General features: G+C 60.3%; 3 protein-coding genes across 3 annotated transcripts; 2 read left to right on the top strand and 1 right to left on the bottom strand.

Moving 5' to 3' along the window:
- Positions 1-15: 15 nt before the first annotated feature.
- Positions 16-2,794, top strand: EHS24_007946 (uncharacterized protein; the record flags this gene model as incomplete). Its single annotated transcript, XM_028623276.1, has 7 exons — positions 16-184; positions 260-267; positions 330-463; positions 506-1,440; positions 1,482-2,164; positions 2,229-2,385; positions 2,433-2,794. 7 exons carry the CDS (start codon positions 16-18, stop codon positions 2,792-2,794), a joined length of 2,448 nt encoding a protein of 815 aa, XP_028476209.1.
- Positions 2,795-5,772: 2,978 nt separating this feature from the next.
- Positions 5,773-7,114, top strand: EHS24_007945 (uncharacterized protein; the record flags this gene model as incomplete). The annotated part of the gene is made up of 3 exons (XM_028623275.1): positions 5,773-6,027; positions 6,075-6,545; positions 6,647-7,114. The coding sequence occupies 3 exons, from the start codon at positions 5,773-5,775 to the stop codon at positions 7,112-7,114; spliced, it is 1,194 nt and encodes a 397-aa protein (XP_028476208.1).
- An 856-nt stretch (positions 7,115-7,970) lies between these two features.
- Positions 7,971-10,223, bottom strand: EHS24_007944 (uncharacterized protein; the record flags this gene model as incomplete). The annotated part of the gene is made up of 1 exon (XM_028623274.1): positions 7,971-10,223. The coding sequence occupies one exon, from the start codon at positions 10,221-10,223 to the stop codon at positions 7,971-7,973; it is 2,253 nt and encodes a 750-aa protein (XP_028476207.1).
- Positions 10,224-13,402: the final 3,179 nt, after the last annotated feature.

Below are 13,402 nucleotides of genomic sequence, written 5' to 3'. Positions count from 1 at the left end.
ATACACTCGACACGGATGGACAACTACAGCTCGTACGAGTGGCACGCGTCCCGGCGACAAGTGACGCCGCGCGGCGAGTCGAGCGGGTCCACGGATAGGGACAGGCGTGAGCGCGAGCACGAGCGCGAGCGGGACAAGGACGTTGGCTCCATGCCCAGACGGCCAGTCATCACCCGCGTGAGCCGTGAGTATCGCTGTGGAGCGTACCGTTTGGCACTTTAGCCAGTTGGTAGGTATTGCAGATGAGCTGACAGTCCAGGTGCATGTGTACGTGCCTCCCTTGTGCCCCGAGCCCTTGCCCTCTTGATGTGGCTCGCTGACATGTCCAGAACGCGTGCCGCCGCGCAAAGATCAGGTGTATCGGCGCAGAAACCCCACCGTGCGAACGATGCCGGACCACTGGCGCAGAGTGTGTGCTGGAGAAGCCACCCGCCAAGCCCGCCGACCAGAACGCGATGGAGGAGTAAGCCAGCTAGGCAGTCCAATAACCAAGCTGACGAGGCAGCCGCCTGCACAACCTCGAAGACCAAATGACGACCATGCGCCACCTGCTCCAGGACGTCGTGCACGCCGTGTGCCCCGACATGGGCGACAAGGGCCACCCGGGGCGGTCTCCCGCCGCGTCCGTGTCGAGCGAGTATCGGTCTGGCTCTGGATACCGCCCGCCAAAGTTCTGGCACCGCAGCCCCGACGTGTCGGCCAACCACCACAACCCACAGCCGCGCGAGGGCCCACCCGAGTTGCAAAAGCTGCGGGGGATGGGCGAACCGCACACTTACGAGCATGCAGACGAGCACCAGAACCGGCACGGGCACCAGCACCAGCAGGCCGCCACCAGTCCCGAGACTGAACTCGGCCGGCGGCGCCGGCGGTCGTCGACGCCCGCTGAAGACGTGCTCGCAATGGACGAAATGGCCAACCCCCTCGGCGTGCTGCGGACCATCGCGACGCGGATGGAGATGGAGGACAGCGGGTCGCCGCCGCCGAAACGGCCGCGAACCGTGCCCGGCGAAGGAGCAGGAGCGGGGGCGGGCCTGGCACACGGACACGGACACGAACGCGGACAAGGACTCGGGCCCGACAGGAGCGAGCAGGACCGCGACGAGGACCCGCTGTCGCTCGGTCTCATTGGCGCCGACGAGGCCGCCGAGCTCGTGCAGGTCTTCTATGCCGGCTCGTCGGATTTCATCAACTGCTACGATCCCGAGAAGGACAGCTTTTATGCCCTACGCGAGCGATCGCCGTTTGGCCTCACGGCCGTCATGATGGTTGGGGCGCGGGTTCGGGACGGCGGCGGGCGGATGAGTGAGGCTCAGAGAATGTGTCTCACCGCCGCGAGGCGGATAGGTGGGTTATTCGTCCTCAAGGTTCACCCGCTCATGACAGCGATGAAGACGCTCGTTCTGCCTGGGTCCACGGTCGAGGACGTCAAGGCTCTCAGTGGGTACTGTAGTCGTGATTCGGTGCTAACCCACCCCCAGTCCTGCTTGCGGCGTTCACAGACGACGGCTGGCTCATCGCCGGCCACGCAGTGCGCCTGGCACTCGACCTCCAGCTCAACCTAGCCTTCAACAAGCTCGTACAGCGTGGAATGGGCAAAGGACGTACCCGCGCCGAACTGGAGCGCGACGACCAGGCGCTGCTCGAGCAGGCTCGCGTGTGGTACACTGTCTACCGCCTCGAACACCAGATGAGCTACGGCATGGGCCGCCCGGCCATCGTCCAGGAAGACGACACGATCCACAACTCGCGCGCGCTGCTGGACCACCCGCTGAGTCTCGACTCGGATGTGCGCCTCATCTACGCCGTGGAGCTTACGAGCCTGCGTGCGCCCCTCCATGTCCAGATCACGGCGCGCCCCGACTCTCCTCTAGACGGAGACATGCTGTCACGCTTGTCCTGGGCAAACGAGCAGTTTGACGCCTGGGAACGACACTGGCACGAGGTGCTGATTGACCGGTTTGGGCCGGAGCGTACAGGTTGGATCCGCGAGAGTCTGCTCATGCAGCGCCAGCTCGCCGAGCTGTTCCTCAACTCACAGCTGCTGAGAGGCATCCAGTCCCAGGCGGACGTGGCGGCTATGAGCGGGGAGAAGCGCGGCTTTGCGCTGCGGGCAATCCACAATGCGCTGAGGTGCATGGACATTGCCCTGCGTGGACGACATGTGAGTGGCAGCAGATGTATCTTTCTTGCACAGCATCTGCAATGCTAACACTCGTCTTCTTCAGTACGCCGCCGGCCTGCCATATGGAACACACTACACCCATGTCTGCGCCGCCTTTATCGCCTCGTTCCTCATCCGCATCGCCCGTTTCTTCCCCGACGAAATGGACCTGCCCCGCGTCGCCGCCGACGTCGAGGAGATGGCCGCCGTGCTGTCCAAGCGTGAGTTGAGAATCCATCTTGTGTGTTTCACCAGCTGACACCAAAAGTCCCAGCAGGACGCTACGCACGCTCGCTCCGCCTCACGCTGCGAAAGGCTCGGCGTGAAAAGATCTTCCCGCCCAGCACGCGCACAGGCGTCGCCACCACCTCAGGCCCCGGCAGCGCCTCGGACATGACGCTGGCGCCGACCCCGTCCGACTGGCTCACTGCGTTCGACCTCAACCCGGAAGACCCGGCATTTGGGCTGATGGGCATCACGCGCGATGGGCCCCTGCCGCTCTTCCTCAACGGTGACCTGGGCACGACGGCGGCCGCGACCGACGCAGTGCCGTTCACGGGCCTAGAGGCATTCTTCATGCCGGCCGAGCTGGACCAGCTCCTCACGTCGTTGCCGTCTGATGTGGTCTAGGTGGCAAAGATGGAAGCGCACAGGGTTCCGCGGCGGCACTTGAGGAACTGTTTGTGTTACATTGGTAGAATGGGTAACCCAGCTGAGACCTGCGAAGCGTTGTCGCGAACGACAACACGTTGAGTCTGGGTAGCCAAACACGCCATGCACATACATTTCTGCCCAGGTCCTGTCCCTCTGAGGTACATGTCACTTGCGCTTTCTTGGTCCTCGTGTGGCCCCAGAGTTTGACACAGCCGAGGATGTTCTCGTTATGGAACATCGACACGTCCCAGTCGATATGAGAGGCAGATAGTTCCTCTGGTATCACATAGAAGAACAGATGGGCTATATTACAAGCCATACATGGCTTGGAAGTGTAGGCGGCCTTGGTGCAAGACTCGGCTGGACAATCGTCACGTTATATGGGGCACACATCCTCAACACGCCGGGTTGAGCTTCCCCTGGCTGGTGCCCAACCGTCCACTGTGTTTACCAGTTTGCGCCACCAGCTGCCCTATGCGCTGTCTTCTCATTTGGTTCTGTAGAACCACGTCGACAAAACGGCCGGATGCAGACGCAGATGGAGAGCAGCGGGGGGATATTGACGCTGACGCGGCTTACGGCCGTGCGGACACCACCACCATCAGTGCAGTACAGTACAGCGCCCATGCTCCCATGCTCGTACTCGCACGACCTCGTCTCGTAACTAATGAATACATACACGCTAACAACCCAACGACATGCTAAACTATGCACATGGAACGTCTCGCCAGAACATTCGGCGGTGATTTTTTTTTTTTCGTTTTCGTTTTCGTTTTCGTTTTTTTGCTCGTTTTTCGCCACCCACTCGTGACTCGCGGATCTTCTTTTTTTGTTTTTTCGCCACCCGACCACGTTGCACGTTTTCTGCTTATTCACATGCGGCGGCCGCAGTACGAACACGCAAACAGGCCATGGCAGTGCTCTGCACCCACGTCAGTACTCGTGTCCCCAGATGCGTGTCCCCTGGGAATACTTACGGCCCTTGTTGTAGCCGGCCCAGTTACCGTCGCAGGCCATTATTGCAGACTGTTTAAAAGGTGTATGGAAATGTGCTAGTGCAGCGTTTGTATGTAGTGTGGAGGGTGGTGTGATGTATGGAAGGTGATGTATGAAGTATGGAGTGAATGCAAAGTACAAAGTGGGTGGGTGGCGATGTTATATACTGCCCCTGCGTCCCATGCAAAATGTGTGTGTGTGATGACAAACGAAGTGCGAGGTCGATGAGTGATGGTGTGGTTGAGAAATGAAACCGAGTCACGGAATGCGTATTTATATGGGCCCGGCGCGTCGTACTGTGGCACTGTGAAATTCGCGATCTGGGTACACACGAGTCCAGTCAACCGGTCAGTCCATTGGCATTGCCACGGGCGGTCTACATTGCACGCGTGTATCGCGTTCGCAGCATGAGCGTCGCAAACCTCCCATACGTTGAAACAGGACGAGATCACCAGTGGCCACTGGCACTCGTGCATTATGAAGCAACCTATGCAGCAACCTGCGTTCACCCTGGATGAGACGGACACATGGCAGAGATGTCGTTCGATTTTGTCGTCGTCCCCGCGGCAGCGCTAGCCCCGGCTTTTTATCCGTCCCTCATGCTGCCACATACATAACAAGAGCCCGTGCCGCTGGGTTGTGTCTGAGCGAGAGAGACTAGCTATAGCGGCCGGCGTCCTATCTGTCCATCGACCATATGCATGAGTTACTGTACTGTTGCGGGCGTAGAGCGGAGTCTGTCGTCGAGCCCGCTCCCAGGGGTACGGTGATGTTGGTAAGCGTGTCGTGGGAGGCAGTGCGCAAGGTTGATGGCATGCAGAGTGGTACCGCTCAACCCGTCGAGAGCCTCTCTGAATGGAGAATGTGACCTGGCGGATTAATAACTACAGTATCCACCAGAGATCCATGACAGGTCGAGGGCCAAGCAACTATGTACGCTACGGTTCCAGCGCACGGCGGCGGGCCACGCACCGACTGCCCCCATCCTCCCTGCCCATTGTATCCGTGTGGCGGCCTGGGAATGACAAGCCGCGATTGACCGACGCCATCCTGTCCGCCATGCTCTGGCCATGCTCTGGTTTGTTGTCGAAAGCGGTGCCACAGACAGCCCTGTGCCACACGCGCCCCAGTTCGCCTACCGCACTCACCCTTGAAGCGGTGTGAGATCTCTTCACTTCCAAGACCGACAGCCTCTCAAGACCGACAGGCCCCCACGCAAGACTGGCACTTCAATGATGCATGCAAGCGTATGACAAGCATATGTATGGTAAGCACATGTGCAGGTCTGTAGACTTCCTTGTGGCGTTATCAAATGCCTTGGGTTCGCACGCCAGAACGATATATAGCTGCCAGCACATTGATCCTGTCACCCCCAAAGTCTCGATATTGACCACCGCTCACGCGACCCGCCACTTTGGAGAGACAAGCGACCCAGGAGACTTCTCGCTCTCGCCTCACTTGGTCTTGGTACTCTTCTTACCTTCCTAGAGATTCCATAGCTTCTTGGCTTTCTGTGAAATGGTGGGTCTCTCGTCGTCCACGAACATTACATCACTTTCTACCCGTCACTCCGTTTTTCAAAAACATAGAATATCTCCGCTTGCAACATCACGATCACGGAGCTTCTCGTTGTGACCTTTATTATTGGCCCTCTTCCTCCATGCCAAACATGTTTTCTACACAGGAGGGGTTTCTTGTTCTAATGTCCATGACAGGCATCGGAACGGTGGCAGATAGTGGCCGCGATACTCGCACGGCCGCGGGCCCGCATCGCCGTGGTCATCGTTGTGCTCATCGCGACCATTACCTTTTTGCGAATACCTTCCCTCCCCGACGGCCCTCTGTCCGCATCATGTGCAGTCACACACGTCCCCTCCACAAGCACAAGCCCATATTCTACCCTTCTCGAAGACGCGACATGGGAAACCCGGGATTTGGAGTCTTGTCAATGGGCTCCAATGGCAATACGCGACTGCCAGCGGTTGACACCACGGTCGTATGCGCCGTGCGTTGCCTTGGGTCTGGGTCTTGCGAACGGGACGTATGCCGAGGAACTAGTGTACCCCGATTTCAGCATCCCGATCCCGGCCTTCTTGAACAACGAGCACAAGGACGTGTGGCTCCAAGGCGCGCACCGGGGCCTCGATCGCGCGACGTACCAAGACCGAGACGGCGAGCGGCTGCTCTATAGAGGCCAGCATGGGCAGAACTTTGTGAGTTGGGGGGGGGGGCACCGCAGCACTTTGGTTACTGACGGCAGGTGTTTCACAATGTCGAGTTTAAACAGGAGATGAACATTGACGCGTGGGGTGGGGAGGGATGTATGGAGCGGGCAGCCAAACTGCAGCGTGTCGAGCCTATCCACCCGGCTCCGGCACCTCAGACGGCGGTCATCGTCGTCAACACTCCAGATTCGTGGTCATTCCAACATTTCCTCGACAGAGCATCCCACGTCATTACCCAGGCAGCCCACCTGTCATACAACAAGCCCACGCCGAAAGTCCTCACAGGTAGGCGGCCCTCTGGGCCAGTGAGCGCGCTCTGGGACCGCATGGGGTACTCGGACCGCGTCCACGAAACGCGAACGCAAACGCACGCCATCCAGGCAGCGTCGCTCATCTGGCCGTGTCGCTCGGTCCTCATCCACCCCTATCTCTCCTGGAGAATCGCGGAGATGATGCGCATGCCGTGGGCGCTAAACACCTCGTTTAATTCGAGTAAAAAGAAAACGGTGAGTCTGGTCCTCTTTGGATACATTCTGGTGTGGCCCGCAGGAGCTGCGCTCCATTCAGATTTCTTGCATTGCTCTCCAAGATCTCCTACTAACCCCAGGTCATGTACATGTCACGTTCGGCTCACACCTTGAACGGTGGTCGGAACGTTGTCAACGAGAAGGAGGTCATCGAGGCCATCACCGCGGCGCTCGAACAACGTGGCCAGGGCGAGACGATCGAACTGTTCGACCAAGACAAGTACAGCGACCCGCAGGCCGCCATCGACCACTTCTCCAACAATGTGCTTGCGGTCGTCGGCCCACACGGCGGAGCGCTAATGAACCACCGCTTTGCGGGTCCTGGAACGCTCGTGCTAGAGTTCCTCCCGACATCGCGGCTCGAATGGCTCAACTTTGAAGAAGCGAGTTTGCTCAAGCAGACGTATGCGACCATCATCGTCGACCCCGTGGCAGGCAACACGGGAGACATGGTGGTCAACCCCGACGACGTGGTCGAGATGCTGGCACGCCACCTCGGCGTGGCATCGAAAGAAACGGTGGCACAGATTTACCCGTGGGATGTATAGAGGGTCTCGGCATCATGGCATCCGCCATATTCGCTCTGAATGGCATGGCCGTGACCCAGGACATTATAACGCACAGAATCAAACCGTCCATAGTATGTACCATAGTCTAGCCAATGTAAGCGCATGTTGATATATCGATTTTGTTCAAAATTCACAAAGTGGCACCAAGGTGGCCAGCGGGCAGGACCCTCGGTAACGCTGACGAGGCGACATGAACTCGGGCCGCTCCTGCGTTACCACACGCACCCAGCCGCAACCTTATCACGAGCCGCGAGGGAGATGTTGCGGGTAACCCCTATCCCGTCAATCTTCATGTGCACAGCGGCGGCGACGCACCGCGTCCGCGTCGTGGCCTGACCCCATCCCATGTCCTACAACCATGCAACTCCAGCGCCAACGGCTCACGGCTCATAATACCAAGATCGTCATCAGAGATACAGCTAGGCTTGCAAGTGCCATACAGAAAAGAGAAAGATAGATCCTGCCCATATTCCCTGTGGGATTAAAAAAAAACGAAGACGCGATGCCGTGGGGTGGGTGGGGTGGGTGCAGAGGAAAACGATGTAAAACGGGGGAGTGGGGGGGTATATGTAGTAGTAGTAGTCGTGGTCCGGGGGTGGGTATTGGATGGGTTGGGACGAGGAACGACAACGCCGGTCGTTTCGCCGCTGGGGTGACGGAGGGAGCGAGAAGGAAAAGAAAAATAGCAGAGAGATTGTAGTGTGTGATGTTTCGTTGTGGGCGCAGCGGTGGCCCCGCCTGCAGGTCTCTGACCGGCTCGCCGCTGAACACCAGTCCAGCGGCGGGGTATGCTGGCGGTTTGCGCCCGATTAAGATGTAGATGGAGATGGGGGAGTTATGCGCCGAGGCGGAGTTGCTGGCCCGGGCCAAGCTCGACGAGACGGGTGCGGCGCTTCTCGGCGCGCTGTGGCGCGCCCGATGCGTGTCTACGCGACGCCTCGGCCATGTGGCGCTCGCAGTAGCGCTCGCCGCCAATGTCATAGTACTCGTTCATGGGTTCGCGACAGTTCTGGGCGCCGCTCACGCCGCCGCGGTGCTCGCATCGCAGGTGGCCTGGGTGGAAGCGCTGGTCGGCGCCCGAGCCCGAGGCCGGAGCGAGGATACAGGGGCCCTCGATGGGCTTGCGGCACGATCCGGATGCGCAGAGCGTTCCGTTCTCCTCGGCGTAGTGGTACTGGCACCACGGCCGGCCGTCGTGGACATAAAAGTCGTCGCCTTCAAAGGGGCTGTCGCAGCGCGTGCAGGTGAAGCATGCGCGGTGCCACTTGCCCTTGAGCTGCCCGTCCGACGACGACACGGCACTCTTCTCGATGGGGTTCTTGCAGCGGCGACATGAGGGAAGGTAGAGCTTCTTCCAGTCGGCCTCGCACAACACGACGCCGTCACGCTCGACAAAGCGGCGCGGTCCACCGACGGCGTCACCGCAGCTGGCGCAGACGCGCTTGGGGCGAGCTCCATTGCCCTGGGGAGGGGACGAGCCCATTCGTCGGTCGGTAGACTTTGAGTGCGAGTGCAGGCCCATGCGAGGCGGGTCCATGGAAATGTCCTGGGGGCGGCTGTTGAGAGACAGAGGCGTGACCGTGGCCCCGGAAGCGGAGCGGGGCAGCGACGACTTGTTGCGACCGGTGCTAGGGACACCAAACACGAGACGCTCGCCATCCTCGTCGTCGTCATCCTCCTCCTCTTCGCCAATACGGTCCAACGGGCCGGGAATTGCGTCACCGAGGCCAAGGCCTGCGTTGGCGTCTGCGTAGCCGTTGGTCTTGAGTGGCTCGAGGTTGACGTTGCCCGCCAGACCCTCCCAGCTCTGGCTTGGGGTCATGACAAGCTCGACCTCTTGGCCGGCCCAGCCACCTGTCCGCAGCTGCTCGGGGCCACCTGAAGCCGAGCTCGATGTGGTCGAGTCAATGCTGCCGCTGGTCATCTGGCGTTGGTGCTCAAAGATGCCAGGGGACGGCTCGGTGGGCGATGAGGCCCACGGCAACATCGACACGTCCTCGAGACTGCCGGTGAGCGAGTGGCGGTCGATGGCGGCGCGGTCACTGTCGCCAAACGGCGAGGTAACGATACGGCCATTCAGAGCGTGGCCCTGGTCGCTCTTGGAACCGACCACTTGGCGGTAGCGATCAAAGAACGAGGAGCCGCCCTGGGTGTCATCGGACTGCGACCGGCTGGCCATGCCCGGGTGGAGCGGTTGGTCGTTGCGGGACGGAGCACGGAGGTCGTCGTTGCGTGACGGAGCCCGCGATGAATCGTTGCGGGAAGGTGCGCGGTCGCTGCGTGACGGCGCGCGGTCGGTGTCGCGGATGGTGTTGCTGCGCTCGCGGCCAGCCAGTGGCACCTTTGGCAGGATGACAGGCTCGCGCGGGGTGGGGGAGCGGTTTATGCGCATACCACCGGCAGGCACAGGGGAAGGGGTGTGGCGGGAGGTCGAGTTGACGGGCGAAGGTGTCTGACGGGGTTGGGTGTTGCGAGGTGGTGAAGGGTGGGGGATGGGCAGGGGCATCGAGATGGGCTCGACCGGGGAGCCCGACTGGTCGGCGTGGAACGGCTTGCCGGCGTTGGCTGCCAGTGCCACACCGGCACGAACACTCCATGCGGCAGCGGCGAACGCACGTCGCCCCACCCCAGCCATCCCAGCATTACCGCCGGAAGTTGTGTCCGGAAGGGTCGGAGAGGGGAGAACGTGACCAACCGGTGCAGAGTCACCAATGGGCCAGCGACCCACGCTGTTGTCACTGACGGCGGACAATGGCACGTCTGCCGGGTAGTCGCCTAGCCTCGACGACGAGGGGACGACTTCCCCAATGCTAAATGAATAGTTGTTATTGCCGCCGTGTCCACGAGGGTGAAGCGAGTTTGGAGCGTTGGGACGCTGCAGGCCGGGAGAAGGCACGACAGGCAGCTGCTGGTTGAGGGACCGTGGGCTACCAGAGTGGATGATGTTGAGGGTGGGAAGGGCGGGGAGCGGCACACAGACGTGCTCGCCGAGAGAGCTGAGCGGGATGGCGACACCGCATGACGAGCACTTGACTGTTGGAAGCACAACCGAGGCGCGGTCCGACGGTCCAGCTGCCGGCCGCGGCATTAAGAGAGACATGGCTGTGAGGAGTGGTCAACAAATGAACTGAACGGAACTGAGCTGAACAACAACAACAACATCGAGAGCCACTGCGTGATAAAGAGAGAGGAGACGGTGCAGGAGGCGAGCTGAGCGCGCGGTAGCGGGGTACTACTAGTGGCCACGCTCGGACCGCTAGCGACACCTGGCACATGCAGAGCGGAGCGACGGTTTGTGACATGTTGTCAAGGAGAGAGAGAGAGAGTGGGGCGGGCCGTAGCGGGCGACGCCTCTCTTCCTGTGGTTTGCACACAATGGGTTCTCGCTTCTGTGCACCCCACACACTACTCGTCTGTGCGACGGCGACCACATCTGGGTGTGGCCGTGGGTGGGCGGGTGCACCGGTGCAGCCCCCACGAGCCCACGCGCGTTTGAGCATGAACGCCGCCAGACGCCACAGTGAAAAAGGGACCGGGTGGTGGCGCGCGGCCGGCGGCGGCGGCGGCGGCGGGGCTCAGTGTCCAAAACGTCGTGTGCCTCCTGCCATCTCGTGGTGGCTGCTGCTGCTGCTGCTGTAACACGTGCAACTCACCAGTTTCAGTGGATCAGTGGCCAACAACGGGGGGCCGGTTCCTTCAAAGAGATCACAGTCTCTGCAATGGGATAAAGTGGACGTTGTGTGTGGTGGTTCCAGACGAAGAGGTCCCAACAAGGTCACCACCAAAGAGGACAAGAGTGGGCTGGTTTTCGGCTTGTGGCTGGGGGCAGACGAATGTGGGCGTTGCTCGGGGGCGCGGCGCGGCGTCGGCGTCTCAGGCGGGAGTGGGGGTGGGTATAGAGATCGTGTGCCAGATCTCAACCGGGGAATGAAAAGAGCGTGAGGGGCCACTGTTCTCTCGGAGCAAGGCGACGAGGACGAGTGGGACAGTGGGGATGGTGGGGGGTCTAGATGCGATACGATAGCGAACAGGCGATGACAAGGGATGGGCGAGTGCGATGTTGTGAGTGAACAGTTGCCAGTGCAGGCCTGTGCGGTGGCGGCGGGGGGACGGTGTCTGGCTTGCGAGACAGTGGGGAGAGGGAAGGTGTCGAGGTCTCAGTCCATGAACAGCCCAGTAGTGTCACGACTGATTCTCTCGCGGCGCTTTCGTTGCAATGTCGTTGCCGTCGTCCGTCGTAAAGGCGTCGCGCGCGCGTGTGTCGGCCGGGGGGATAGGCGACGAGGGGGAAGATGTGGGTAGGGTTTCCGTCGCTGGTCGCTGGGTTGGAGATGGGCAAAAAGGAATGTGTGTATGTGTGTTTACGACGGTCAACTGGATGGGTGCAATGAAGAACGGAAGCTCGAAAGTCAACCTTGCTGTTACAGAGGACTAGCCACTGTAGGAGCTTGTATGGGTGGGGAGAGGGGGGAGGGGAGGAAGGGAGAGAGGGTGGGAGTGAAGGGAGCGGGGAGGGAGAACCAGACAATGATGGTGATGATGATGCAAGGTGTCAGTCGGTAGTGGTTGTCGTGGTCTGTCTGGCTGGTCTGTCTGGCCAGCTGGCTGTGTGATCTGTGACGCGCCGCACGGGCCTGCACCACCTGCTGCGTCGTGGTGGTGCAGCAGTCCTGGCTCTGTCTTGGCCGCTCCTGGACGCGTCGTTGGGCGCGCGCTAGCAGCCAGTTGCTGGCTGGTCGTCCACTTTGGCCACTTTGGGCCATGTGGATGACGGCAAGGGACCACACCGGCGCGCCAAGAAGCCCAAAGCTCAAAGGTCTGTCCCCCCATCCACCCCCCCACCCATCTGGCGCGCGCATGCGCGAAACGGGCATTGCACCCCTTTGGCCTTTTCGAGATCCTGCGCGCGTCCTTAGTGGGGGTCCACGCGCACGCGCGCCGCCATTGGGCTGGTGGCTGCGGGTGTGTCAGATGTTGTACCGACGTGGGTCGTCGTCTCGTCGTTCCCGTCGGGAGTGAGGGAGACAGAGGGACAGAGAGAAAAAGAAAAGACACCTCTCTGCCCCCTGTGTCCCGCCCTGTATCATGTTCGGGATTGCCGGCATCGGACGTCGGGGTCCAAGGATATTTTGGATGTGGGTGTTTCGGATCCTCTCTGTCTCTCTCTCGACCGCGTCTTCGTCAGCGTCCCTGTGCGCGTGTCTCACTCTCTTCTGTCTCTCGTCTGGCCGTGATGACCGCGCACATGCACACGCTCCCTGGAGAGGGTGTATTACCTCGTAGCCGTCTCTCTCTGATCTCTGGATCTCTGGCCCGGGCATTACGGCGTCTGTCACTGGCTCACTGGATCAATTCCTTCTGCGGCCTTGCTATGCTGGGGACGCGGCGCAGCCTGGCCCAACGCCACCATATATAGCCCTTGCTGCTCGGGACGACTCTGCAGATGGGGGGGGGTCAAACCCGTCTCCAACCCCGTCTCCAACCCCGTCTCCAACCCCGTCTCCGTATACCGCGCCCATCGATCACATTTCGGTGGCTATCTCTACTTGGAGACAAACAGACACGTCTCAACTCTCTGTCTCTCGACTCTCTCTGTCTCATCTCTAATCCTTCAGGTCGTCGATGCAAAGATCGGGTAAATTGCGGCACGCCAGCGGGGCCAGCGGCCCAAATCCCCCCCCACTAGCGTCCACATGGACCACATCTAATGCCACGCCACACCTTTTTGGTTTAGCCTGTCACGCGTCGCGTCGTCGTCTAGCTTTTGACAGATCGAATATGTACATGGCTTTTCAGGTCTTCCTCTGCTTGCGCAATTAATCTGGCCAGGATCACAGCTAGCACAGCTAGGAGTCGTTTGAGACTAGAGACGATAAGTGTTCGTCTGGAGCGCTCGGCAGGAGATCCCGGAGGGTGAGACGCGACCCCCATACCCCGTTGAGCTCCATTTGCCTTGGGGTGTGCCTATTCCTACAACTGTGCACGCAAAAGTAAGTACTTACTGTACCCCTGGGTACTAGTCTGGGTGAAATGCAATTTCAGACATTGTATTTGGACGCGTTGCACAATGCCAATTGAGCTGCGTACGGTACTGTAGCAGACGTCGCCCATGACGCAACCGACGACACCAGATCTTGACTGGACCTGTCACCACTTCAAGTGCCTCCCGGTGAACCATCACTCGCTGAGCAGAGGGTTCAGTACCTTTCCCTTGTCGTTCGCCAACGCACAAGCGGCTGTCCAAACCCTCAACAACCCTACAGAGAT

Source organism: Apiotrichum porosum (assembly GCF_003942205.1).
Source record: "Apiotrichum porosum strain DSM 27194 chromosome Unknown scaffold_6, whole genome shotgun sequence".
NCBI classification, from domain to species: domain Eukaryota; kingdom Fungi; phylum Basidiomycota; class Tremellomycetes; order Trichosporonales; family Trichosporonaceae; genus Apiotrichum; species Apiotrichum porosum.
Note: the sequence above shows the minus strand (reverse complement) of the source record. Positions and strands in the feature narration are given on the sequence as shown.